The sequence below is a fragment of the Buteo buteo genome, chromosome 10, assembly GCF_964188355.1.
Source record: "Buteo buteo chromosome 10, bButBut1.hap1.1, whole genome shotgun sequence".
NCBI lineage: Eukaryota > Metazoa > Chordata > Aves > Accipitriformes > Accipitridae > Buteo > Buteo buteo.
Genome location: NC_134180.1, coordinates 32,496,685 through 32,521,714, shown reverse-complemented (window position 1 = coordinate 32,521,714; position 25,030 = coordinate 32,496,685). Strand labels below are relative to the sequence as shown.

The following is a 25,030-nucleotide window of genomic DNA, read 5'->3' as shown; positions in this document are numbered from 1 at the left end:
GCACAGCCTTTCAGTAATACATACAGTTCAGTGCATGCTTTATCTGTCTATCTGTCTCAGAACCAATAATAGCTGTTGTAAGTAAAAGCCTGCAGCCACACGACAGACAGTGCTGCCACAGAAGAGATACTGCACTGCTTCAGATACTGCTGCCCTGTCATCCCCAATACTGTGATGCTTGGATTTCAAGAAGGGAGAGTTAGGACTCTGTCCCTTTGGTTATTATTGCCTTAGAGGGGGTGGGGAGAAATTCAAAAGAAACTCTTTGGGAGCTAAATGTCTATTGGGAGCTGAAACCCTATTCTTGTTAGAAGGCTGCACTGCGCAGGGCTCCAGACAAAGATTCATTGCTTCTGAGGCACATACTATTACAGTTAAACTTATGATTAAGTCAGTCAAAACAAGTATCAGAACAAAAATATTAAACGGAGGGTTAAATAATTTGTCTTATAGGATTCAATTTCACATTTCACCTGTTCACACAAGCACCTCCTGTCTGCTTGGACCTGAACAGCCTATAGCTCAACCCTCAGAAAGAAGGTGCTGAGAAACAAGAGACTGAAGCTGCTTGTGACAAAAAAAGATGGATATAAATATAAAAAGAGGTTCAATTTCAAGCACCAGTAATACTGCCTGCTCAAGCCCAGGTGTGGTCACCAGGGAGACTCCCAAAATCAGGAACATTATTCAATTAAAACAATAGACTGTACTATTCTGCAGCTGCCAAGATTCCTGGCTACAACTCTCAGAAGAGTTTGCCACCTGTCAAAATTGTCTCTAATAAAAAAAGCAAGACTGCTCGACGAGATGAAAGCAACACCCCCAAGCTGGCTTATTCAATAAGGACCCAACTTCAGACCAGGAGTCTGCAGGCATCAGCTTCAGCAAATGGGATCTGTTTCACTATCCAACAGCTGCCTTTCAGCTACTGCAGAGCATCAGCTTTTTAGCTTCCTTAAAAAACAAAACAAAAAAACCCTGGATTCAAAGCATCCAAATATGGCCTGTTGTACTGGAGCATTTAAATCCTTGGGGGAGATGGGCATCTTCTTCCTCTGCCACAGGCAGCGCTTACTCCATGATGGCCCGGTACAATGCAGGTTCAATGTAATCTTCACGGTAGCGTGAATTGATCACTCTTTGTCTCTTCCTCTCCTGTCTGACCTCCTTCTCTGCGAAGATCTCTGTGAAGCGCATATCTGAAGCTATTGACTAAGAGAAAAAACAGAATTAGTCACTAGAACACAGATCAAATCCTTGCCTCCACACTCTCCTACTGCATGTAAGAAAGAACCAAGTCAGGACGTTTAGGAACATCCAGCTGCCTTCAAAAACTGACCAAACACAAGAAGAAAAATATTTAAGAAACTGGACTTAAAAGTCTGGGGATAAGTTTAAGTGAACTGTAATCAGAGATCTAAAAAAAAAAAAAATCACAGGTTTCAAATTTAACTGAGTAGCTGATTTAAGTTCACAATCACTTTCTTAAAGGAATAAACACACTCATGTGTTCCAACTTTCAAGCAGTCTAGTACATTTTGTGCCTTATGGAGCAGGCATGTTTAAACACCTGGTCAGGATTCAGCTACCATACATTCTTTCTGAAACCTCTAACATCCTATGTGCCTGCCAACAAGTTCTGCATTAGGGTGTGCATGATCACTCTGTAAAGCAAGATATCATAGCACGCAGTCTGTAGTTCTGTTTTTTATAATGAGAAGCATAAAGCAACAGAACAGGGACCCAAATGGACTGTGCAATCTCCATCCTTGGAGATAATCAAAACTTGACTGCAGAGAGCCCTGAGCAACCCTGTCTGACCTCAAAGTTACCCCTGTACAGGTGTGTGGAGCAGCTAACTGCAGAGGTCCTTTCCCACTTGAATTATTTTACAATTTTAAAAAATGGCCAGCTCTTTTGATGCCACCCTACTACGAGCCTTTCAGAGCAAAAGGTAAGTGAAGGAACTTGGCCATTCTTTGCACTGGGAATAGACAATGAAACTTAACGAATACAAGCATGAAAAGGTATTAACGTGCTGTCCCAAACAGTGACTCTATGCTATAAACTCCTGTCTCTGCAGAATGAGAATTAAGGCCTCTCCAGTGCGAGACAGAACTTTGCTTTTGTAGCCTGATCAACTACCAAGCTTCACAAAGATTGAGGAGAGCATCAGACTGTAATCTTTTGCTGCCATGCACTCAGCTTGTTGTTCAAGGACAAATTAAGTTAAATGAGTTTCTTTAGTAGAAGTTTGCACCCTGTTTACCTACCAGCCTTGACTTCACTCTCTTAGGAAGCTCCTCTTCAAGAGTATACACATCATCCCTTTTCACCATCAGCTGTGACCCATCTTCAAATTCCACCTAGAAGAAAAACAGAAGTTGTTCTGCCAGAAGTCTCAGAAGTTAGAACCCTCCCACAGCTACCCAGAACTTGCCTTCTCCTCCCCACAGAGGCCTCTCAGGAAATAATCTTCTACCACTTGAATTTTATAAGATACATATGCGGGTATGCACACTGCAACAGACTTTAACCAAAACCTCACTAAGCCCATGACAGTAAAAGAAGCCCAGCAAGTTTTGGGATATTCTTGTAACACCTGACAAGACAGTCTGGCTGGTCACTTTAACATGGCCTTAACATTCATCCCTTTGGAAGTGTGCAAGGCATGATGCACTCTCACAAAACAGAGAAAAGCAAATATCAAACATTTTAAGTAGTTTAAGCTACAGGGACAGAGTCTGCTAAAGAACTGCAGATCAGCAATTTTTCAGAAGCTGACACTTTCAGGTAGGTAGCCAGATATAAGTAGAGCTGCAAGCAACCACTTTGCACTTAACTCCAGCAACTGTTACCAGCATCTGGCATTGCTGACAAGACTGAGTAACTTCCCCTAAAGTGTTTAAGCATGACTGCCCTATAGCAACGTGCACGTTAAGAACAGCGCTATTAACATGATGAGCTTGTTATGAATGATCAATTTTCAGACAACAATTCTGTACCTGGTACATCTGGATGGCATGTGATGCGACAAACTTGGCTCCATAAACTTGTCCATCTGTCCATCTCACCTGCACAACTTCCCCTTCAGCAGGGGGACCTAACTGAAGACAGTCTCGACTCTACAGGATAAAGGAGGAAGGTGGGAGAGACAAGGACAAGGGTAAGAAGCTTCCTTACGTGAAGATTCAGCAAACCACCGGGGAGTCTATCCCAGTCACATTGCACATCACCCCAACAATTACTCCATTTTAGAAATGGAGAACTAGGCTGAGAGACATCCACCTATGTCATCTGTATTTAAATCCCAGTAGTGGGCCCAACTTCAAAGTACTTCATGCAGGAATGGTATGCAAGTATCAGCAAGTTTTCCTTCAGACCTACCACTGCTAAGCAGCCAAAGATTAGCTGCACTCCTTGTTACACCTGTTCCTGTGTGCCCTCAGTTAAGTCACTCTCATGTAACACCCCTAAGGCCATCTTGCAGCACGTCAGCCACAACACAACCTAGGGTTGGAACAATTACCAAATCCCCTGGTGCGTTTGCTCTGCAGCAGCAAGAATGAACTTGCATCATATGCCCTCTACCGGAGCCAGATTCCCACTGCATAACATACCACAATGTCCTCTGGATACAGGTTATCACTGAAGGAACCATCATCAAAGTTGACCTCGTAGAAAGTCTCCTTTGCAAGGCTGACCACTTCACATTGATAGAAGCGACCATTCTTGTGCTTGCTGATGACTATCTGTCCAGGTGACAGATCCTGGAGTGCAGCCTTAGCTCGCTGAGAAAAGGAAAATCACTTTTTACACAACGACTCAATAAAGAATGTGTTGGGGACCATAGTTCCAGTGCTGGCAGACAAGGAAGCTTTTAGTTCAGCTGAGTAACTCTACGCAAGACACCATCAGCAGCATTTTTAGAAGAGTTCTGTCTCTGGAATTTCAAATGCTTAAAGTCTGATCTGTTAGATGCTGCTGTCCTTAATTTACTCAGTAAATTAAGCTCTGATTCTCCAGAGCAATGCAAGGCCTTTACAATAAATATTCTCTAATAGATTGTTGTGGTTTTGATGGCTAAAAGGGCTACATAGGAACTTCATAAACTAATCAATCACTTAAACATGAAATTCTATGACCACTCACGCAGCCCGCTGGAGTCCCAGCACTAACTCCTGCATATTAAGTATCACAGCAGAAACCCCACTATTACTCCTCATTACAGCAGCCACAGGAGGGATGTAATGCTCTCAGTCCTTCTGGGCTGCAAACCAAAATACAATAAAGGACCCGATTAAGATCACTCAGAGCAGCAGCAAGGCCGGGATCAGAATCCAAGACCAACACTGTTAGATTATACTGAACACTGTGCGAGAGCCAAGCCTTCAATGAAGTTTTAAAAGAATCACACAATCTAAAACTTCTGAGTCCCTCCAAGACACTGCAGTTCAAATCCTGGGAATCACACACCTACTCACCTCTGCCTGAGATGGAATCTTATGCCTGAAGCAGGTAATGAAGACAACAAATGGCCAGTCATCAGGCTGCATCATGACTCCTGCTGCTTGGGCACAGCTGACATGAAAGGATGTGGGACACCGACCATGTGAGCACTGTACACAGCAACCTGCAATTCTCTTTCTTCGTTTCTTGCAGAAGATGCATTTCTGTGGACAGGAAACTAGAAGTTATCGGTTGGCACTAGCTTTTACCCCACACAAAGGGCTAGCTGGTCTAAGAGTCTGATACTGTCCCATTTACTTTCTGTGAGAGCACTGCTACTTTCTGAACAAAAAGAAGCAAAAGGCTACCAGTTCTAGTTTATGACAAGGCAATAATTCATAAATTTAAAGTAACCCCATAGACAAAAAATGTACATTAAATATCTACCAGCTCAACATGCACAAAGCATGTGACCCAAGGATGCTAGCAATGGGAGATTTTGGATTAAATCAGCCTACAATGCTCCACAGTGAACAAGGCCTTTCAGCACTTGGCTATTAAGTCACACAAAGACAAGCAACAAGATTAGAATAATGGGCAAAGACCACAGAAGTAACAGTTAAAATTCTGTCACTACTACCAGCCACTCAGTTACACTTGGGTCAGGCCTGATGGGCTTTTGTAGGAAAAAATGTTATCTGTAATGCATTAGCATATACAAAGCAGTTAAAATAATTTCCCCCTCAACACTGAGCTGTTAGAAGAATTAAGTACACTTGCTTTCTTGCTGAAGACATTCCCCCATTATACAAATGCCTCGCATAAACTGAAGCATCTCATTGCTCAACAGCAGTCAATAAAGCAAGTTAAATACTAGGGATTAGAAAAACAACAAACAAACAAATATCCCCATTACACCACTGTATAAATGTAATTTGCCACATACTGAAAACTGCGCCCCCCTTGCTGGCTCCTCATCTGAATAAACACTAGAGCAGGGAATGGTTCAAAAAAATGGCAACAGGGACAATTGCCATTTCCCATACAAAGAACAGAGCAGATTAAATTTTTCAGTCTGGAGAGATGACTTGGGTTTGAAGGGATAAGCAAAGTCTCCCAGATGCTGAATGGACTGAAGAGATACTTTGAAACCCTACCAGTGAAGCACAGGTGATCCTTACCAGTCTGAAACGTTGCAGGGGGATTTTGCCAACATCTACAGGACTCCGCTCTGCAATGTTCACAAATTTTGCCTCCAGTACAGCTACAGCACACATCACATGAACCCACCTGTCAGGACAGAAGAGGGGAAAACCAAATTAATACACATTAGGCTGAGAGGGGATGATTTGGAGTTTAAGTAAACACAGTTCTGTTGAATTTTGCCATGTAAATCATAATAAATAGCCTCTGAGAACTAGCAGTGTAATCTTCCTTCCTGCCGCAAGTAACAGGGGACATATGGGGCAAACCCAAGACTGCTTCATACTTCCCATCTACTACTAGAAGTAGTAGATTAAGTAGGCTTAACAGGAGAGCAATTTAGTGTGGCTTCTGCTGGTTGCATACCTGCATTATAAAAGCCTGCCTGATAATCCTCTGTCAGAAGGTACTGAGAGATGTTACCTCATCAGGAAACTTATTTTTATGTGGTACATTATGCCTCTGCACATTATACCTCTGCACTATGAAATGCAAAGCAATTAACAGCTGCTGTCAACAGAATGAGAGTGAGGCATTACCTGAAGAGATGATGATTGCTGCATGTCAACACAATGTGAACACACTTTACCATAGCCCCCCCACTAACAGAAAGTGTGAAAGGTGTTGTTGGTCACTCTGTTACACCAAATGGAGACATTGGCTTTACTAGGTTACCCTCAGCTACTTAGGAATTGAGCTTCTCCCTTAAGGTCAAAAAATCTGGAACACTCACTTGTCATCATTGGCTCTCTGCAGTGCTCCTCCTCGTAATGAACACAAACAGCAGTCCTGGCACAAGGAAGAAAGCATTAGCTGGAAGAGTGAAATCCAAAGTGGTACACTTGCTTCAGAACTTCCTCCTCAAAATGCATGTCCAGAGGAAGAAAATGGTTTCATGGTCAGAAGAGAGCCAACTACCTTGTACAGATTAGCCCTTTAGCTCTCAAAAGCTGCTACCCCTTAGGGCAACAAATATAGACTCAAACTCTGTTGAAGGCAAGCAGATCTACCACTGAAGACTTGTTCAACTTGTTTGTTATGGGTTCCTTTTACAACCGCAATACCCCATATTATTTGAGGATGTGTAAAAGGATCTGGAACAAATAGGAGCAAATACAATTCGAAAGGTTGACCCATTCTGCTGACCTAAAGTCTACATAGTTTTTTGAGGGAATCCCATTCTTCTTGCTGCCTTCACAGGTGCACACCTCCCTAGTTATAAACAGAAGTTACTTTCTGTTTTAGAAACAGTAGCTACCATAAATTAAGACAGACAATGGAGCTATTTCCCACATTCATGCAGAATATCTTCCCTATGGCTCAAGCAAGCTCAGCAGCTTTGCACTAGTTAAAAGGATTAATCACTATGGCTTAAAAACCACCAAAATACAAGAGACTGGCTCCTAAACATTCTCTAAATTGCCTTCTCTTCACAGGAGAGAATAAAAAAAAAAAACAAACAAAAAACCCCAAAACAACAACAAGTCACTATGGAAATTAACTTTGTAGCCAAGTTCCCAAATGTACCAGATTCCATCTGCGAGAATCTTATGAAAAACTTTACCTCTTCTAAGGCATTTTCTGTACACCTGGAGCACATCCAGTCTTCAGTGGCCTTGTCAGGGGATACACCATAACAACCTGGAACAGACACATCTCACTTAAGAGCTTACCTAAACTCAGACCCATGCCCCTAGGGCCCAGAAGTAAAGCAGGAAGTTAAATCAACGAGCCTCAGGATTATGCAGTCAACTCCATATTTCAACGGCCAGTACCATCAGGTGAGGGCTGAACTTGATCTGTTTGCACATTAAACAGATGGGTAGAGGCTTGCTATGATGTATAGACTTACTACAGAGAACACTAGAGTTTAGGCTTAAGTCTAGACGCACTCACTTGCATGAACACAGACACGGCAGTTCTTGCAGGTAATGAGTACGCTGGTTCCATCTTCCTCTAAGTAGGGCGTTGAAAGATTGACGTCAGTGCTGCAGCCAGTTGTAGTAAAGCACATTTCAGGAATCAGGGGTTTGGTTCGGATCTTCCCATCCACAGTAGCTGGAGCTACTCCAGAGTTTTGACTGTTGCCTCCACACTCTGCCTATAAAAGATGGGCAGGGAATTTAAGTTTTACAAGTAAAACAGTCTCACATCATCTTTACTCACCCATTATTCCATACATAAATCCAGTTTAAAGAAAGAATGATGGTACTGAAAGACTAAAGAGTTAGGTTAGGTGAAAATGTAGTTAGTTTATAAAATCCTCAGCTACTGCAGCTTCAGAATGAAATTATTTTCTACCCAAATGGCAAAACGTAAGGTCTGAACTGCATCCCTCTAATGAGCAACAAGATACACATCAAACTGCATCTGTTCTGACAGAAGAGAGGGAATCACCAAGCCCACCTCATGTTCTATGGGCAATACCTCTGCTGCATTCCTGCCACCCTCTAATACAGAGGATCATAACACTGCTATCCAGCATTGTACATTTATCTTACCTCAATATGGGAGGATTATGATCACACAAACAGATACCTACTGCAATCCCCGTTATTTTTTCCTAGTGTAGTTCTGAGCAAGTCTAACAGCCTTTGATATTAATTTGTCGTGGGAAATAAGCAGACTAAAAATGCAGTTTCCCAGTTAAAGCTCAGGAGACTTCCAGCTAATCTTTTGTAATTTATTCATCTAAACCAATGTCAAACCAAACTGCAATTAGATGTAAAGTTTACAGAGATGTGCTTCCATTCAAGTTACCATTCCTAACAGCTAAATAGAAATTAATCGTTCTCTTTGAAGAAATGTTTCAAACCATCTTTTGCACTTCACAGGCCACCATAAAAGTAGTTTGCCTCATCTTCTAAAAATATTATTAGAAGAAATTGCAGTAGCAGAATAAAGCTGCACTGTCCCTCCTACAGTGCATCAAGGAGGAGGAAAAAAAAAAGTCCAGGTAAGCGTCATAGTTGGAAGGAAACTGACATGTTTTCAACAAGTCTTGTTTATTCAGATTCTGTAAAACTTACTGATTTACACTGAACATTGCACGTCAAGCAAAAGACTAAATGACTGAGGGAAAGCTATAACAAAGTTGAAGAAAATATGACTTTTTTTTTTTCCAAGCAGCTAGACACTTTTCTTCTTCACAAAGGAAGAGTGACTATTTGTCTGGCATTTCATGCCAGTTTTTAACTGAATGGGTAACTGAAGTGAGTTCCCAGACTTCCTATAGACTTTCTGAAGTTGGAACAAAGACCCTAACCACAGCTCAAATCTTGGAAGACTTTCTGCTTCACCGCTTGGCGTAGACAGACAGTTGAAAACCTGAAGCTACGGTTTTCTGCTTAACAGCATTTAGAACTCAAAAAAGAAGCCAACAGAACTTAAACTGTCCTCAAATTGTTAACTTTATACACTGTCAGCACTAGTAAAATCCCAACGTACTATGCAGCTTCTGTGTAGAATTTCCAGTCTTAACAAGAATCTACTCTCAGACAGAAATAGCAAGATTGAACAAAAACTATGGTCTACGGTTTTCATGGAATTTTGAAACTATATGCAATAGAAACCCTCAACAAAAATTTGAGGTCTTTATTTACAAAACTGTGGTGAACACATTCCTAGTGCCACCATAATCATACAGTGATCTCAAATGAATCAAATATGCTCAGTACATGGGAAGGAACAAACTACCTCTAAGTTGCAGGTTGAGCACACAATCAAGAAAACCGTTCCAAGCTACCTCAAAATTACATAGCTTTGGCACAGCAAAAAATTTAGTGTGGGACTCCTGCCTAAGCATTTAGTCAACATGACAAAGGGGTTCTGCAACCCATCTCAAGCTATGCGTTGCTACAGCTGCACTTTGTTAAAGAGAATTTTCACATGCCATAGCTACTGTCAATATGGATATACTCCAAGAAAAGATAGCTTTCTATCTATGCCATCCACAAACACAACCCTATATCCTTTTAAGTAAAGGGTTTTCTTCCTTGCCAGCTCCCCAAAGACCATGTGCTATGAGTGGACGTAAAGTGTTTTTCAAAGAATTGCAGAAGTAAAGGTGTCAGTGCAGAAAAGAGAAATGGGATTTTATAGTCAGCTCCAGCAACATTCACGCTCCATTTTGTGGTTTGAGAAAAAAAACACAGAACACAAAAACTTCTACTGAACAGCTGAGCGAGTCCCTGGGAACCCACAACCAGTCCCTCACAGGTGTGGTGAGGTTCACCCAATTGTGCTCTCCTGGAACAATTCCTTGGGAAGACTGCAACACTGATACAGCTTTTGCTAACTGGCAATATGCAAAACGACATTTTTAAAACTACGCATCACAGCAGCAACCTATTTGGTTATCTCTATGACAGTATTAACAGACTTGGTCTACATACCTGATATGTCTGGAAGAGCATACAAACAGCACAGTAAGGAGACTGCTGAGCCATGGTCCGATTGTATTCTTTTTCGGCCTCAAAATTTGGTGGCCGATTCTGCCACAGCTGGCTAAGTGGCTTGGCCCATGCTTCTGTCTCTTCAGCCTCTTCTTCAGGAGTTAGCTGCTCTGATGCCTCTGCAATAAGAGGTCATTAACTCAGTGATTATATGTCCTTTTATAGATAACCTTCTTGCAAATGAAATTAAATAAGGCAAGAAGTTACGAATGAAGATGAAAGACTGCCAGACATCAAACTGACAGAAGAGTGATGGGAGCCAGTAACTCGGTCTCCTTTTTAAGAGCCTTCTACTTATCAAGCAACCATGCAAACACAAGATAGGCTTATTGGGTGAGAACAGTATCAGCTCCAAATTACATCAAGACTAAGGCTGTCAGTCAAAGAATCTGGTGGTGGTTTTTTTGTTTGTTTTTTTTTAAATCATGAATATTTACATCAATTACTAGAATGCTCCAAGGCAGATGCTATTAAGCAACAGTCTCTGGTACCAGTTTAATTTTCTTTTCAGAGTTGTGACTTTCCAAAGAATGGAACAAGAAAGAAAGAAGATACCACTTGAGAGAAAAGTTTAATGATGCAAGCACAGAAAAATGAGATAACCACCTTGTCTAGGATGCAGAGGTGTCACTTGTTGACTCCTGTTCATTGCCAGTTACTTAATGGAATACCCTATACTGTCCACAGAAGCTAAGACCCTCTCTACAGTTTCCCAAAGAGCACAAGGCTTGCTTACCGTCATCACTAATGCAGTCTTTAACCAAGAGCGGGTGATGGCGTGGCAGCTTGCTCAATGGCTGGCGACGACCCTTGGACTTCTTACTCTCCTTCATTGATCTTATGTACTCTTTTGCTACCTGGAAGAGGAGAAGCAATTCAGCAGTCAATTAGCATGTGTCCTTTTGACATTATTTTTAAAGGAATTTATTTTGAACTTAAAGAATCCTCCACAAAATGCACACATGCTTCCATAACTTTATTTCTATCAAACTAACTTCAGCTCTAAACTAGCTAAGTTTCTGAAAGAACTGGTGCAGCAGTTTTGCTAGGGAAAACCAGATAGAGCTGTACTAACTCTATTGAGCCATTAGAATAGAGACTTTTCACAGGTCCCAACATAGCTTTTCATGCAAGTCTGTTTATATAAGAATCATGTAAAAGACAGAAACAAAAAAAGACAATTTGAATGGTTCAACTTAGAAGAGTCACTCTTTCTGGAAAAATCCTCAGTTTGTGTGTGAAATTAAAATTCCAAATTTAAAAATAAAAAATAGTAAAATGAAAAACAAATTACAGAGTTCATTGGCATCTGGAACTAACAGGCTTATTTTAAATGAAGGAAAAACTTTCACCTTCTCTGCTTATTACTTACATTGATGTCTTTCCAGACGGACTGAAAGAAGGAGACTACAACAATAGTTAATTCCTCTTCCCCTTAGCCTTATGGAAAAATAAGTGACACACTGACAAAATTACTACCAACCTGACAAGCAAGACAATGATTTTAACAGCCCAGGAAGCCTCTCACTAAATAAGAACTGCCCCCCCCTCCTTTTCTTTTATAAATCCATTATTCCTTTAAGAGCACAAGCAAACCTTAGATTAAATGCATCTTGCGTTTTTTTTAGATCACTTCCTTTTCATAAAAGAAGCCAGACAAGAGCATAACAATCGTTATCTCTCATCTCCTACACAGAGTTGGATACAAGACTTCCAAGAAACAGAAATGCTTTTATTCAAATGGAAATTAGCATTCCCAGTTGCCATCTGATGGAAAATTTGTTTCAAAATACACCACACTGGAGAAAACTATCTACACCCATTCAAAATTTCACCTTTTCCCTACATGGAGTGTGCAATGGAGACATCGGTATCAGCAACATAATTTCTTTAGTTTAATTATCCATGAGAACTCTTTCTCAGTTTCAGCTTAAGTATCAACAGATTTGCCCATTTGCTGTTCTGTTTCTGTAATTCCTGAATTTCAAAGACACAATCATTACCTGCCTCCCACTCTCTAAACACAGATTTAAAGAGGGAAACAAAATAATTTGGAAAGACACCACCAGGCAAGATTTTAACTATTACAGCCTTCTCTTGGGTTGTCTAATAAAACATTAATTGGCAGTTCTTAAACACTCAGATTTACATTTTCCAAACCAATAATTTTTGTTATATCATTTCTTTTTTTAAAAGGGACACACACATATATAATATGTATGCAATTTTATATTTAAAAAACCCTCAAACGTATTAATGTGCTCATAATAAAGGCTGGATTGAACTAGATTCATTTTAGGTACAAATAGGTGTCTCTCACTATAAAAGGACCTGAATCAGCCTGTTAACACTACCATGTCAAAACCACCAAGCTACCCTTCACCTTAAAGCACTTAAATAATTCAAAGAAGTTCTTAAAATAAGAGATCTCCTCGTTTTCTAGAAGAGGTAAGAGTATAAGACTTTCATCTTAATTCTTGTTTAGCAAACCCCATAGGCATTAAAAAACACATTAACAACTAAGCAACCTGTTATGCAAACACCAATGGAATGAAAACGTAATCTGCACAGATAGGAAGTTTTGTAATACAGCCCTTAAGCTTTCAGTACTCTTGCCATTCATACCTCTGCCAGTTCTTGCTCATTCACACTGGCGGTGGCACTGGCTTGCTTTCCTGAAGTCTGTTCATTGTCAGATCCGCTGGCATCCCCTTTAGCATAGCTATGGACTGTAAGCACCCCAGCTGGCCCAGGAAGAGTTCGTTTTGCCAACAGATCAGTCGATTCAGAGTCTGAAGAACCAGAATACGCAGGCGAACTGGACCGAACACTGGACGTTGCACTCTGCTTTGAAGGTGGCAACACTGAAGTGGAATTTGAAGCATGTGAAATGGAGAGATCCAATGCAGCTGCTTCTTGTTCTTCCTCTTCTTCCTCCTCAAGCTTCACCGTTTTCAGTTCTTCAAATTTGGCTGAGTCCACACGATCTAGAAGAAAGGATATACTGACTTCTTCTGAAGTCTGGGCAGTGGAGACAACATTTGTGCAACCATTTGCACAAAGCCAAACAGTAAAGCAAACTGCTACACACAAAAAGGTGACACTAAGTCATGTAAAGAGTAGATAATCAATTCAAACACCTATAAAACCATGGGTGGCTTAGAAAGAGAGAATAAAAGCATCTGCTCATGGCCTCTTCCAGCACAAGAACTATGGTATATCAAACAAAACCAGTGGGCAGTGAGTTCAAAACAAACAAAGAGAGATGGTCCTTTATACAGTGTAGCTAAACAGCCAAACTCCTGGCCACATGATGCTGTGGGTAAGAGGTTACAAGGGTTCATGGGAGACTTAACAGAAGAAAAATAAAACCTCCAAACCAATAGAAGATTATTAAATACAAGCTGCAAAGGGCTGGAAAACAGAATACTAGAGGGAGGCATCACAGATGTTTGCCCTGTTCCTATGTTGTTCCAAAGGCCACTTGCTCCTCCCTTAAGAGCAAGGATAACTGACCCATTACAAGCCACATTAATTTTCCTCCAGCCTACTTATTACAAAATTACAAATAAAACATCTATACAGCATACCAGACCCACACTACCAGGAAGTGTGCATATGTTTTACTAAGCAATTTCTAGAAACAGGTCACATTACACAACAGGGATACAGAGGACCTTAAGACTACTGAGGCATCCAATGGATTTCTGTATGCAGGCAGGCAAAATAAAAAGGGCAAAAATCAAAAGCTAGAAACACCAATTTCTTAAGCAAGTCTCATGCAATACTTCCTGTTCCCTTTAATTCAGCTGAAGGGCAACATCACCGCGACCTATCTCGTCAGTCAGTCATTGAAGCAGCTACAGGATGGCTGCCTACACCTTTGCTCTCCTCCAGCTTTGTTTTACATAATTGTCACTGGGGAGTTATCCACAGATAGGCTACAAGGGCTAACAATTCAAGCTGTGGTTATTTCATTTATTCAAACCAGCGGCAGAAGTGTCAGACAAATTTAACTAAGGGGCACAGTGTAAAATTGTTCAGATGCACTCTTTGGTCTTGAAAAATCAAATGGTAATATCTCAAGTCTCACGAAAGTGCTTGCCATGGCTCTGACAAACTAGTGTCTGCTTTTTTAGACACAACAACATCCTACCAACCAGCATTAGATGAAAGAGATGAAAGATGAAAGATTAAGCTCTAGCAGCTTCTCTCCCTGAAAAATACTACCCTGTTCCTCCACACCAGGATAAAGCTTGACACAGTTACCTGGATGCTTGAGCCTTTGTTCACCTTGCTGCACAAGTTCACTCGTAGGTCTCTCACGAGACTCTGCCATGTCCACTTCATACTGCGCAGAACTCAGCTCCTCCTTGGGGAAGGCCTCGCTCTCACTCACCTCCTGAGGCACTTCCAGGCAGACCCTGTGCCTTTTTGTTCCTATGCGATGCTTGGGGATGCTGCAGAAGACAAATCCATATGTCAGGTTACCAAACACGCAAGCACATTGAATTTCTGTCTGAATGCACAAAACAGAGCCTGGTTTAGATTAGTGTTTTATGAGACAGCATCTGGCAAGCCAAATAGTTTCCGAATTATTCTGAAGTGTTTTCTTTGCCTTTACAGAAGCAGAGTCAGTAATCCTTTGGGATGACTCCTCAGCATCTGTTAATCATGTATTAAGCAGCTATGTTCTAGCCAGGCATTCTTTACCTTAAACAAAAAGAATCCAAACAAAACTCAACCCAATGCAAAACAACAACAACAAAAAAACACCACCAAAGACAGCTTTAGGAACCGTAGCTGACACTGGCTGAAAAAGATTTAACTGCAAAATGTAAGATGTTTAGCCTGCCCACCTTCAGCAACCAGGAACTGCACACCGATGTTGCAGCTTGCAGCACTGATGGTATTGCAATTTGCTAGCAAGTACTGTCCCATGACTCCAATACACCCCCTTTTTCTTCTGGCCTCCCAGTGTACACTTCCAATCCAGGCTTTGGATGTCTGTCCAAAGACAAAGAACTACCTTCCAAGCTGGTGCATTTCCTGTCTATCACAGACCATCATCAATGTGGACTCAAACAGTAAAAAAAAAATTAAGAGTAAAATGTATTCCCAAGAAAACAGATTGTTGCTAACTCTGACTGCTGTTGTTCTACCAGAATGGCAAACTTTCAATTGCAGCTGGGTCCAATTTCTAATAATCCAACAGAAAAACAGAGGACTAAATAAAGCACTACCTTTTTGTCTCATCCCCATCCACTTCCTCTTTGCACGTCTCTCCTGTTTCCATCTCCTCAGCACACTGTTTCCCATTCTTGACTTTTTGCATGAGATCCCCTTTAAGGAACTCTGCTGCCTCTGGGGTTGGAAGAGCATGGTCAATGACAGTCACGTCCTTCCCGGCTTTCCAAAGCTTGTAACGATCTGGCTGGTACTTCCTCACAAACACATCCATGGAGATCTTCACCATATCCTTTCGACAAGAGCACTGAAGTCACAGAAAATATTCCAAGTAAGGCCACATACTCAACAATTCTACTCTGCATTCCTATATCACTTTGCTTTGAGGAGGTTAACTGAAGGAAAAAAAAACCAGTTAATTGAGCCTCAGAACTCTCAAGACTCTTTCCTAGGAAATCAAAAGGCCATATATTAAGTTACTAAAAACTGGGCTGAAAAGCCAGCAAAAATGACAAAACAGGAAACCAGATGCTATCATGATAACTAAGAAAGAAAGCTCACCAGCCTATTTAAAGAGTTGCTGGTAGAAGCTGACTGTTTTAAAATGAGCTTATAGAAAACCAGCCAGCAAAACCAGAGACTATAACGAGGAAGTTGGAGCCATACAAACTCTGGGCTGACCCAGAGCAGTAGAGGTTCCCCTCATCCAGGCATGGTTACAACTAGTGCTTCAAAGCATTCACTTCAATATAACTTCTGCAAACATAACCTGTGTTTGTAAGGCACTTCTACAGCGATGTAACACTATCCAGTCTAAAGGTTCAGCCAAGATACTTATTTTGATAAGTGACTTAAGTTACCAAAGTCATACTTGCAGGCTAAACAGTCAATAAATAATGGTTAAAATATCAGACAAAATACTGACGAATCCTGACCACCAAGCACACCCTTTCATCTTTGGAAAGACAACCAGTACTCTGCTTTTCTTTGAAGCCTCACTTGATCTACACAAAGCTAAAAACCTGTTATATGCTATCCACAGCTCAAACAAGGACATGAAGCAGGAGGCTGACTGGACATGGTTACCGTATCAGAAAGCAGACATCGCATCGTAAATGGACAAAGCACTGAATTCACTCCCTTAGAACAAACAGTGGGGGCTTAATGAGCAGCAGAGCATTAGGTTATTTGTACGCAACAGGATGGCAACAGACCACTTACCAGTACAGACTGCTTCCCATACTCGATCCACCGAAGAGTAGCAAAGTTGGTAGATTCAGCGCAGTTAAAGCCATGATTAAAGCCAGCATGATAGCTATAAGGAAAGGTTATCATGAACTCTCCAGCCTCCTGTGTCACCTAGAAGATAATTGAGACACCGCATTGTTCACAACTTAAGAGTCTACTTGGTGGGTCTGAATAAAAGGAGCTCCTGTAGCCCTCATGCAGTGTATCCGAAACCCCCACCCACAGATGGTGGTTGGAGTTACGTGCTGCAATGGATAGACTTGATACTTAAGTTCATTATTCTCCTACCTACGTTAAGTATCTGTTTACTGGAAAGCAACACTCAACAGTTTTTTACTAAAACACAACACAACTGGTCGTAATAGCACAGAAGATGGTTATGCATATGAAATACTCTGTGACAAGCTATGTGAAAGTTATAAAGGTACTTATCTCTGTCAGCTACAGGTTTGGCTGAGCAGTATCTAAGGCCAAGTAAAATTTCTATCCACACACAGCCTGGAAATTTACTGCTATTTTCTTTTGCTGTTCATATTCAAGTACAACTCTCAGTCAGCCTTCCACTGCTGCTCTTCAACATTTCCCCACTGTCTAACAAAGGTTCATGACAACAAAACCCTTCAGCTGCCCACATAGATGTGACAGTACTTCTGAATAAGGACTCAAAGACTAGATCTTCAATGTGTATGTGTGGGGAGCTGGGATGGCAGGTTATCATCTGAGAAAGTAAGGAAGTCTATAATGTTACTAATGTAATGAAAAAAAATTAATAGGGAACAAGCCATATTTCCTATTGAGAAAGAAGATCACAGCAAACAAAATTAGCAGGGGACAAGTCCGAAACAAAAAAAGAACAATCTCTCTTCACTGAATACACAGCTAAGCAGTGAAGTTAATCTAACACAGGATGTTGTGTACAGTTTTAAGTTAAAAAAAAAAAAAAAAAAAATCAAAAAATCACAGAAGACAGAGTCTTTGTTTTTAATAGTCCCTGACAGACTTTTCTGTCTCAAACTCTTTCAGGCCCCAACTGCTGGAAAAACAGAGGTATAGTGGGAAAGGATTGCCTTATACCCACTGCCCTGTTCTTATTTTCCTCTCTAAGCATCTGCTGTTGGCTGGTGTTAGAGATGAGACAGGGCTGCGTGAACCTCTTGACTGAGCTGGTATAACCGTGATTAATTTTCTACACCTTATCAAATGGGATGCCGTATTTCTTCAGAATTGATGGAGAGATGAGGGTCATCTTGTGACGGAGAAACGCCTCACAGCTTTGGGCACTTCCTGGAAAGAAACCTGTTTAAAATAAAGGCAAGGAGAGATGTTACCATTCTGCTGTGAACTAAGTTAATTTTTTCAGTAATTTTTAGGAAAAGTTACTGTCTAAACGGTACTTTTCCCTAAGCCTACAAGTATGGACTACCTTATTTGAAGTGTGTTAGCTGGCATTCTGAAGAAAAAGGATAACTCCTGGAGATTTATCTTTAACAGATGCCAGTTTGAAAGAGCATAAGGAAGACCACACATAGAAGGATCTTCCCTTGGCTATAACCTTCCAGTTCTAATATTCAATAGTTAAGGATTTTCTCATTAAAAGGTGAGACAGACCACAACTGCATTATTTGTAATGTGACATTTCTTTTGTGTGTATACTACAACAAACACTCAGAAGTAATGTAACCTATATTCTAAAAGTTCAGTCGTGCCAGCCTGCGCTCTTATAGATGTTACAGGTGCGTTGTACTCTAAAAGAGCTGAAAACCATTGTGGCTGTCCATCCCACCTTCCGCAAAAGGCAGGACTTGAATTGCCCGATTACCTTTTGCAAGTCTTTCCAGTCGCTTCCCATGCTCTGGAGGGATAGAGTACCTGCAGTCATAAGAACAAGTCTGTTAAGTTCAAGTGACATGACAAAAAAGGTTTGACTGCAAATCATAAATGGATGTCAAGGCATGAATTACTTAAAAAAAAAAAAAAAAAAATCCTCCATCTCTACACTGTCTCTTTCAAAGCTCAATGATATAAAGCTAAAAATCTTTATCATGGACTTTTACCTCTCTATCCCAAGAAAAATCAAGAGCCAAAAGCTGACCATCTCCTCTACTGACTTTTGCTTTAGCTGTCAAGGGAGTAAGAAGTCTGATGTATTTAATTAGATCTGCACAGCAAAACATGAATTACAAGAAGAAAGGGAAGAGCACTTCCTGACCCATCTCCGCTCACAGCTGTGCAATCACTAGTATGCTCAGTGCAAGGAGGAACACAGAGCAAGAGAGAAAATGGAATCATCTCTCTCAGCTGCTCAGACCAAGATGGGACTAAGTCAGACACAATGCCATATCCTTAAAATGAGCGCAACTTGTGGCGTGCTCTTTAGGGCTACATCTCTCTCTTTCTGTACACACCTTTTTATGGACTCCACAAACTCCTAGTTGGTTTGACTGCAGTAAATAAAACCACCTACTTAGCTTGCTTCCGCTCTGGAATAGAGTGCTATATTCTTGATGCGAGTTCCTTGTTAAATAAATCAGACTAAGGTATCAGCAAAGTTAACTTCTTCCACGTACTACTGTAAAAGCAGCAATGGACAAAGGGTTTATCTGACTAAACTATTGTTTTGTGTTCCTACGCTATTGCCACTGCATGGGGTTGTTCATTGGTCACATCATGCTAGCTATTATTTTTTACTTCAAAGTTGTATTAGAAGGCAGCCAAAAATACTAGTTTCCAACAAAAGTGCCATGGAAACAATTGTTGAAGTTGTTTGAGAAATTTGTGAACAGAAGGGAATGATTCACTGTTAAAATTCAACCCATGCTCCAGAAAAATTCGGGAGCCTCCCCTAAAAACAATCATGAAAGCTCAGATGAACCGCTCAGCAAGATCCACTATCCTGCTTTTAGATCTACGATAAATAGCTACATTTCAAAGTCTGTTAAAAATTGCCTGTTCCCCTAGTGCCTGCGTGACAACAGGCATATTACCTCTGTATGGTCATTTTAGAGCCTCAGGAAATCATAAGCAAGTTTTCCAAATTCTGGCCCTATCGCAGCAGAGAGTGTCCACCTTATATTATAATTCTGAAGAACTCTTTACATCAGGACAGCAAATGGACTTTCTAGAAGGTAACCAAACAAATGCTACTGAGGACACACACTGCTTTGCAGTTCCTTACAGGTTTCTAGTGTTCTTGCCATCAGATACAACTGCAGTGCAAGATCAGAGGGATTGTAATTCCTTTAGTCAACTCTCATAACTTCACAACTTTGACTCCAACGCTTCATGGTATTGTTTTTCTGCACCTAGAAGCTTCCCTAGAAAAATCTTACCATGACTTGGGTTCCCCAAAATGCAAGTAATTAATACTGTAGAGATCCATGTCCTCGGTATGCCAAGCAAAGGAAGTTTTCCACATGCCAAAATATAGGTAAGGAGTATTCACTCCTTCAATGGTTATGCCGCTTTCATTCTCCACAATATCCAGGATCGTGTTCAATCTGCCAATATTCCACGCATCTACATGCTGCAAAACACAGGCCTCACGTTAAACAAGCATTATGAAGAACTCAACCACACAACTAAGGCGACAGTTGCAAAAGCTAGCAGATGCTTGTGACACAGCACATCAAGACAAATCATCTACTGGCACAGCTCAAACCATTAGCTAGTTCACCTAAAACAAAAGTTTCGCATGGTGTTAGCTTATATACTGATTGTTTACTAGCCACATTTATGGAGGGAAAAAAAAAGTTATCAGCCAACTTAATGATTAGGAAGGAGAAATAATCATGAAGCTATAGACTTTACAGAGCAGAGAACAATTGTGTGAGCTCGAGCTGATGTCTGAACCCTCTTGAACAGAAACACTTTTCATTCCAAACATCTTTTAAAAGAATAAACCATCATAATTTAGGAGACTACCAAGTAGAATGCATACCCTTTTCTAATGTTTATCATCCTAACACATAATGGCTACAGAGCTGTCCCACAAAAATGCATCCAGTAGAGGATACCAACACAGCGTGTATTCACTGATCAACACTTCCAACTCCCATATGTCTTTCAGGACAAAGCAGTACAAAAGCAACACTTACACAACAGCAGTGTTTGCTTTCTTGAACTAAACTGTATTACACTGAACTTACACTAACAGAGGTCCCTTAGAACATTACCTCTACTAGCGTTCTTTAGCTACCTGGGATAAATGGAGAGTATGTTATAAACATGTGGTTTACTGTGTTCCTGTCTACTCCAGAAGCTGGAACTCTGCTAAGACTACCATTAACTCTTTCTGCAAGTTAAGAGTCAAATGCTACATTAGTATTTATGGAATGCAGTATACAGGGACAATTGTTACTTGAAAACCAAACCAGTTTTCTCACCTTGTCATAAAGCGTGCCATTAACATCAGCGCCGTAGATAGGGGCATTGAATGTAAGGTTCTTCCAGTACTTTCGTTCAAGGTCTTCAAAGTCCGTGTAGCGGGGTGTGCAGTACCTGAAAAAACAACAAAGATACTAAAGACTGCAGTTTGATACTTGACGATTCTAAACCAACATCTTCCACCACTGAAAGAATCAAAAGCTACAATAAAAACAGCTAATACATGTTACCAGCCAGACCCCTAACTCCCAGAACAGCAGTGACAGCAGCCACAGCTCTGTTCCTGTGAGACTTGGGAACAAAGGATCAGGAAGAAAATTACCTCGCCCATTTCTCAGTTTACTTTCATTTTTGCTTTGTGAGCTTCTCTCGGGTCAGAACAATTTCACTTTCTATTTGTTGGTGCTTAGCAAGGAAGGATGTAGTCAAAACCAGAAATGATACAAAGAACAACTTGGGAAAAAAACAAACCCCACACCAAACCCAAAGTTTTCTGCCACTGTAAAGGTAACATCCAGACTCACCTGCTAGTAAACTGGTCAAGCATGCTCAGTTTACCAACAAAATACCAGCTCTTGATGTCGATTCCCTGATAACTATATACTGGGCTCTTTGTGCAGCACCGGGGGATCAAATTTACACTCTAACACCCGTTTAAATAGGGGTGTGTGTGTATACATATGTATGTTCCAGACAATCACATATATAGCATAAATGAGTAATTTTCATTGAATTGTTCTATTAGGGAAACAGAATCCTAAGATAACTGATGTGTACTGCTCTTGCAAGATAAAATAAGCTTCAGCGGCCCGACTGCAGCTGGCAATTCCAACGCTATTTCTAAACAGTTATTTCAAAGGCTCTTTTGCTCAAACTCCTTTTAAAGCCATCTTTTCTCTGTCTCCTTTTTCACGTCAAGAACATTCCTTTCTCTGCTACCCTACTCAGTAAGTATTTCAACGGTCTAGCTCCTGGGGACGGACAGAGAGACCGACGGGAGCCCACAGCGGAAACGAAAAGTTCTGCCGGCATTACGTATCCTCCTGCCAGGTGACACAAGCCACAGAGGTCCCCCATCCGCACGGCCGGTTTCACAAGCACACGCCACTCAGGGCGTTACGGTCACGCCGCTGGTGGCACCGGCACCGGGGGCCCAGGCCAGGGCAGCCGGGGCAGGGGGAAGGCCCGCGGTGCCCATCCCCACGGGGACGCGGACGTACTTGTCGCTGTTGGCGATTCTCCTGAACTCGCGGACCGTCATGGCCTTCTTCTGGATGTTGTACTGCGTGAAGAGGCCGGACTGCCCCGTCACCACCTGCTGGATGGGCGCTGGGATGACGAGCTCGTCGATGTCATCGTAGCACCGCCGCGGCTTCCACTCCTTCGGAGGAACTATCTGCAGGAAGCAAAACGCACCCGCCGTAACCGCCGCCCGGGAGACCGTCAAACTTGGGCCAACGGCGCCGAACACCCCCGGCGGGGGCCGGGGCCGGGGCCCGCCCCCCCCGGCGCTGCGGGGCAAACAAAGGGCGGAGGCGGCCCGGCCCCGCTCGGCGGACGAGGCCCGGGGCCGGGCGGCGCGGCCTGCGCCCGTGAGGGAGGCGGGGGTCGCACCTTGGCCAGCCCGGCGCGGTGGGCGCCCTGCGACTCCACGTAGGCGATGTACCGGCTGAAGTCCCGGAACTGCTCCATGGTGGGGCGGAAGGTCATGATCCGCGCGCTGGGGTTGAGGCTCTCCAGCTCCGAGGCCATGTTGCCGGGCCGGCCCTGCACGGAGGAGGCGGGGGGGGGCGGTGGGTGTGTATACGGGCGGGCGAGCGGGCGGGGGGGGGGGCGGGTCGGCCCGCGCACCCCTCCCCCACGCCGCTCCGGGCGGGCCCCGTCGCCCGCGCACGCCCCGCCCTCTCCGCCCGCCGGCCAATCGCCGCGGGGTCCGCACCAGCCCTGCCTCCCCATTGGCGGAGGGGGCCTGCCCGTCAGCACCACGGCTCTCTGCCTCCTCACGGCGGAGAACGCCACCGATCCACGCCCCTCCCCCCACCCCCCGGCCGGGGCGAGCCCGTTCCGACGCGGAGGGCTCCGAGTCCCCGCCCGGCGTGCTCGCGTCAGCAGGGCGTCCCTCTTCTTCGCCGCCTCCGCCCTCCCCCCGCCGCCTCCGCTCCAACGCCCGGCCGCCGTATCCCTCCGCACCACGCGCCCAATGAGTCCGGCAGGCCACCGACGCCACCGCGGCCGTTCCCCACCGCCCGAGCCCCGCCCTGCCGCCCCGGCCCGCCCCCTTCCCCTCCGCCGCCCGCCCCGCCTCCGCCGCCGCAGCCAATCGCTGCCCGCTCCCGCCACGCAGCCAATAGGAATTCGACGGCCGGCCGGGGCGGGCCAGCGAATCAGGAGGCCGGGAGCGGGGCGGTTGCTAGGCGGACGGGCCGAGGGCCGGGCCGGCAGTCGCTAGGGGGCGGTTGCTAGGGAGGCCCAGGCCTGCCCGAGGCTCCCGGGGGAGACCGGGCGGCCGGGGCCCCTACGGCAGGTCACGGCGGGCGGGCCCACGCACCCACCCGCCGGCTCCGGGTCCCCAGGGACACCCGCCGGCAGCGGGGGCAGAGCCCAGGCCCGAGGGCGGCGCGGCTGCACGGCCTCACAACGGGCCGGGGCGGGCCCGGGCTCCGCGGGGCTCCCGGCCCAGCCGTCGCCGGAGAGGCCGGGATGGACCGGCCGAGCGGGGACGGGAGCCTGGCCCGCCCGCCCAGCAGCCGTTTGCTGTCAGACACGGCAGGCTGCAGCGCGCCGTCCCGGTGCAGCGTCCCGGGGCCCGCCCTGAGCGGCCGGCGAAGGCGGCTGGGCCCGGGGCCGGCGGCACCGGGAGCCCCGGGGGCCTTCACGCCGCCCGCGGGGCACCCGGAGCCGGCGCAGCCCGGCCGTGCAGGCGCGGTTAGCGCGGGGTGGGAAGCGCTGGGTATTAATCGGGTGTGAGCGGGTGCTCTAGTGAGCTGGTGGGTTTGGGGCGCTGAATGGTGACACACGATAGGCATGTGCCAATTGGAGGTATTAACCGAGCTAATTATACTCCTGCAATTCCTGTGTGTGAGCAGAGCCAAAGTAGAGGTGGATACTATGCAAACGGCTGGCAGCAAAGGCAACCTGGGGCTGGAGCGGCGCCAGGCCCGGCCGGCACAAGGGAGCGTTGGCAGCGCAGACCGGTCAGCTAGAAATGTGGAAAAGTGCCCCCGTGGCCAGCGGACATTGTCGATAATCCAGCGTCATCGTGCTGAGGACTGGGAGTTGACAGTATAGCTTTAGCAGCAAATGCTTTCAAGTGTGGACAAGGCTGAATGCTTGACACAGCCTGTCTAGGGATACCGACCTCCCCTTGGCTGGGACTGGATCGTGTTGTGCTAAATGCTTTATAAATGTCTAAGTGCCAAGAGGCAACCTTGGAAGTAAGCACAACCCACCCAAAAGAGCTCGTAGCCATCCTCAGAGACAACACTCCATCCCTCGTGCCTAAATTAAACCTTAATTTCACTGTATGTTTTCTCCTGATACGCGTTTCCTACGGTGTCATGCTGTGGGCACACAGCAGCCCTGAAGGTCTTACCAAAACACCACTCCAACACAGATTTTTCTGTGGTTTGCTGCCTCTCTGACCTGCTCAGACTCCAAATTGCCATGTATACGAACCAGAACCCCCAAAAGTGGATTAAAATCACAGCAGGCACAACACTCGGCCTCCTACAGTTGGAGGTACCAACACAGACAACCGTCAGGTAATGGTTTTGAGACAAACTCTGCATTCCTGGCCTTTCTGGTGGCCTGGCAGCTGCACTTGCTATCCGTTAGTCAAGAAAGACCAGCTTTCTCCTATCAGGAGACATGAGCCAGTCTTTTTATGATGACAAGTGGTAAAATGCTGCCATGAGCAGAAATGTGTAGGCAGGAATGTTTGATGACATAATTGCTACTGTGGACTGAGATTACTTATTAAAACTGGCAAAAGGGCAACAATGAGCTTTTAATTGGAAGGATCAGAATTTCTTGTGCTCTCGGAAATAAACCAGGTCAGAACAGGCAAAAAAGAAAAAAAAATTGACTTTTAACTGGGAAACTTTACA

General features: G+C 44.0%; 1 protein-coding gene across 3 annotated transcripts; it reads right to left on the bottom strand.

Moving 5' to 3' along the window:
- Positions 1–840: 840 nt before the first annotated feature.
- On the bottom strand, positions 841–23,174 carry KDM4A (lysine demethylase 4A). 3 transcript variants are annotated; one of them, XM_075039260.1, is made up of 22 exons: positions 23,115–23,174; positions 22,539–22,691; positions 22,145–22,320; positions 20,924–21,038; positions 19,871–20,064; positions 18,361–18,410; positions 17,734–17,837; positions 16,515–16,652; positions 15,350–15,600; positions 14,376–14,566; positions 12,732–13,093; positions 10,843–10,963; positions 10,047–10,225; positions 7,549–7,753; positions 7,217–7,293; positions 6,386–6,441; positions 5,631–5,739; positions 4,485–4,673; positions 3,621–3,791; positions 3,006–3,125; positions 2,274–2,366; positions 841–1,212 (listed from the first exon to the last, which is right to left on the bottom strand). In XM_075039260.1, exons 2-22 carry the CDS (start codon positions 22,674–22,676, stop codon positions 1,072–1,074), a joined length of 3,180 nt encoding a protein of 1,059 aa, XP_074895361.1. In that variant the 5' UTR covers positions 22,677–22,691; positions 23,115–23,174; the 3' UTR covers positions 841–1,071. The 3 variants fall into 3 exon arrangements, with proteins under 3 accessions (XP_074895361.1, XP_074895360.1, XP_074895362.1); XM_075039259.1 differs by lacking the exon at positions 23,115–23,174 and having other exon boundaries at positions 22,539–23,017; XM_075039261.1 differs by lacking the exons at positions 841–1,212; positions 2,274–2,366; positions 3,006–3,125; ... (4 more) ...; positions 7,217–7,293; positions 23,115–23,174 and adding an exon at positions 7,324–7,451 and having other exon boundaries at positions 22,539–23,028.
- Between the last annotated feature and the right edge of the window lie 1,856 nt (positions 23,175–25,030).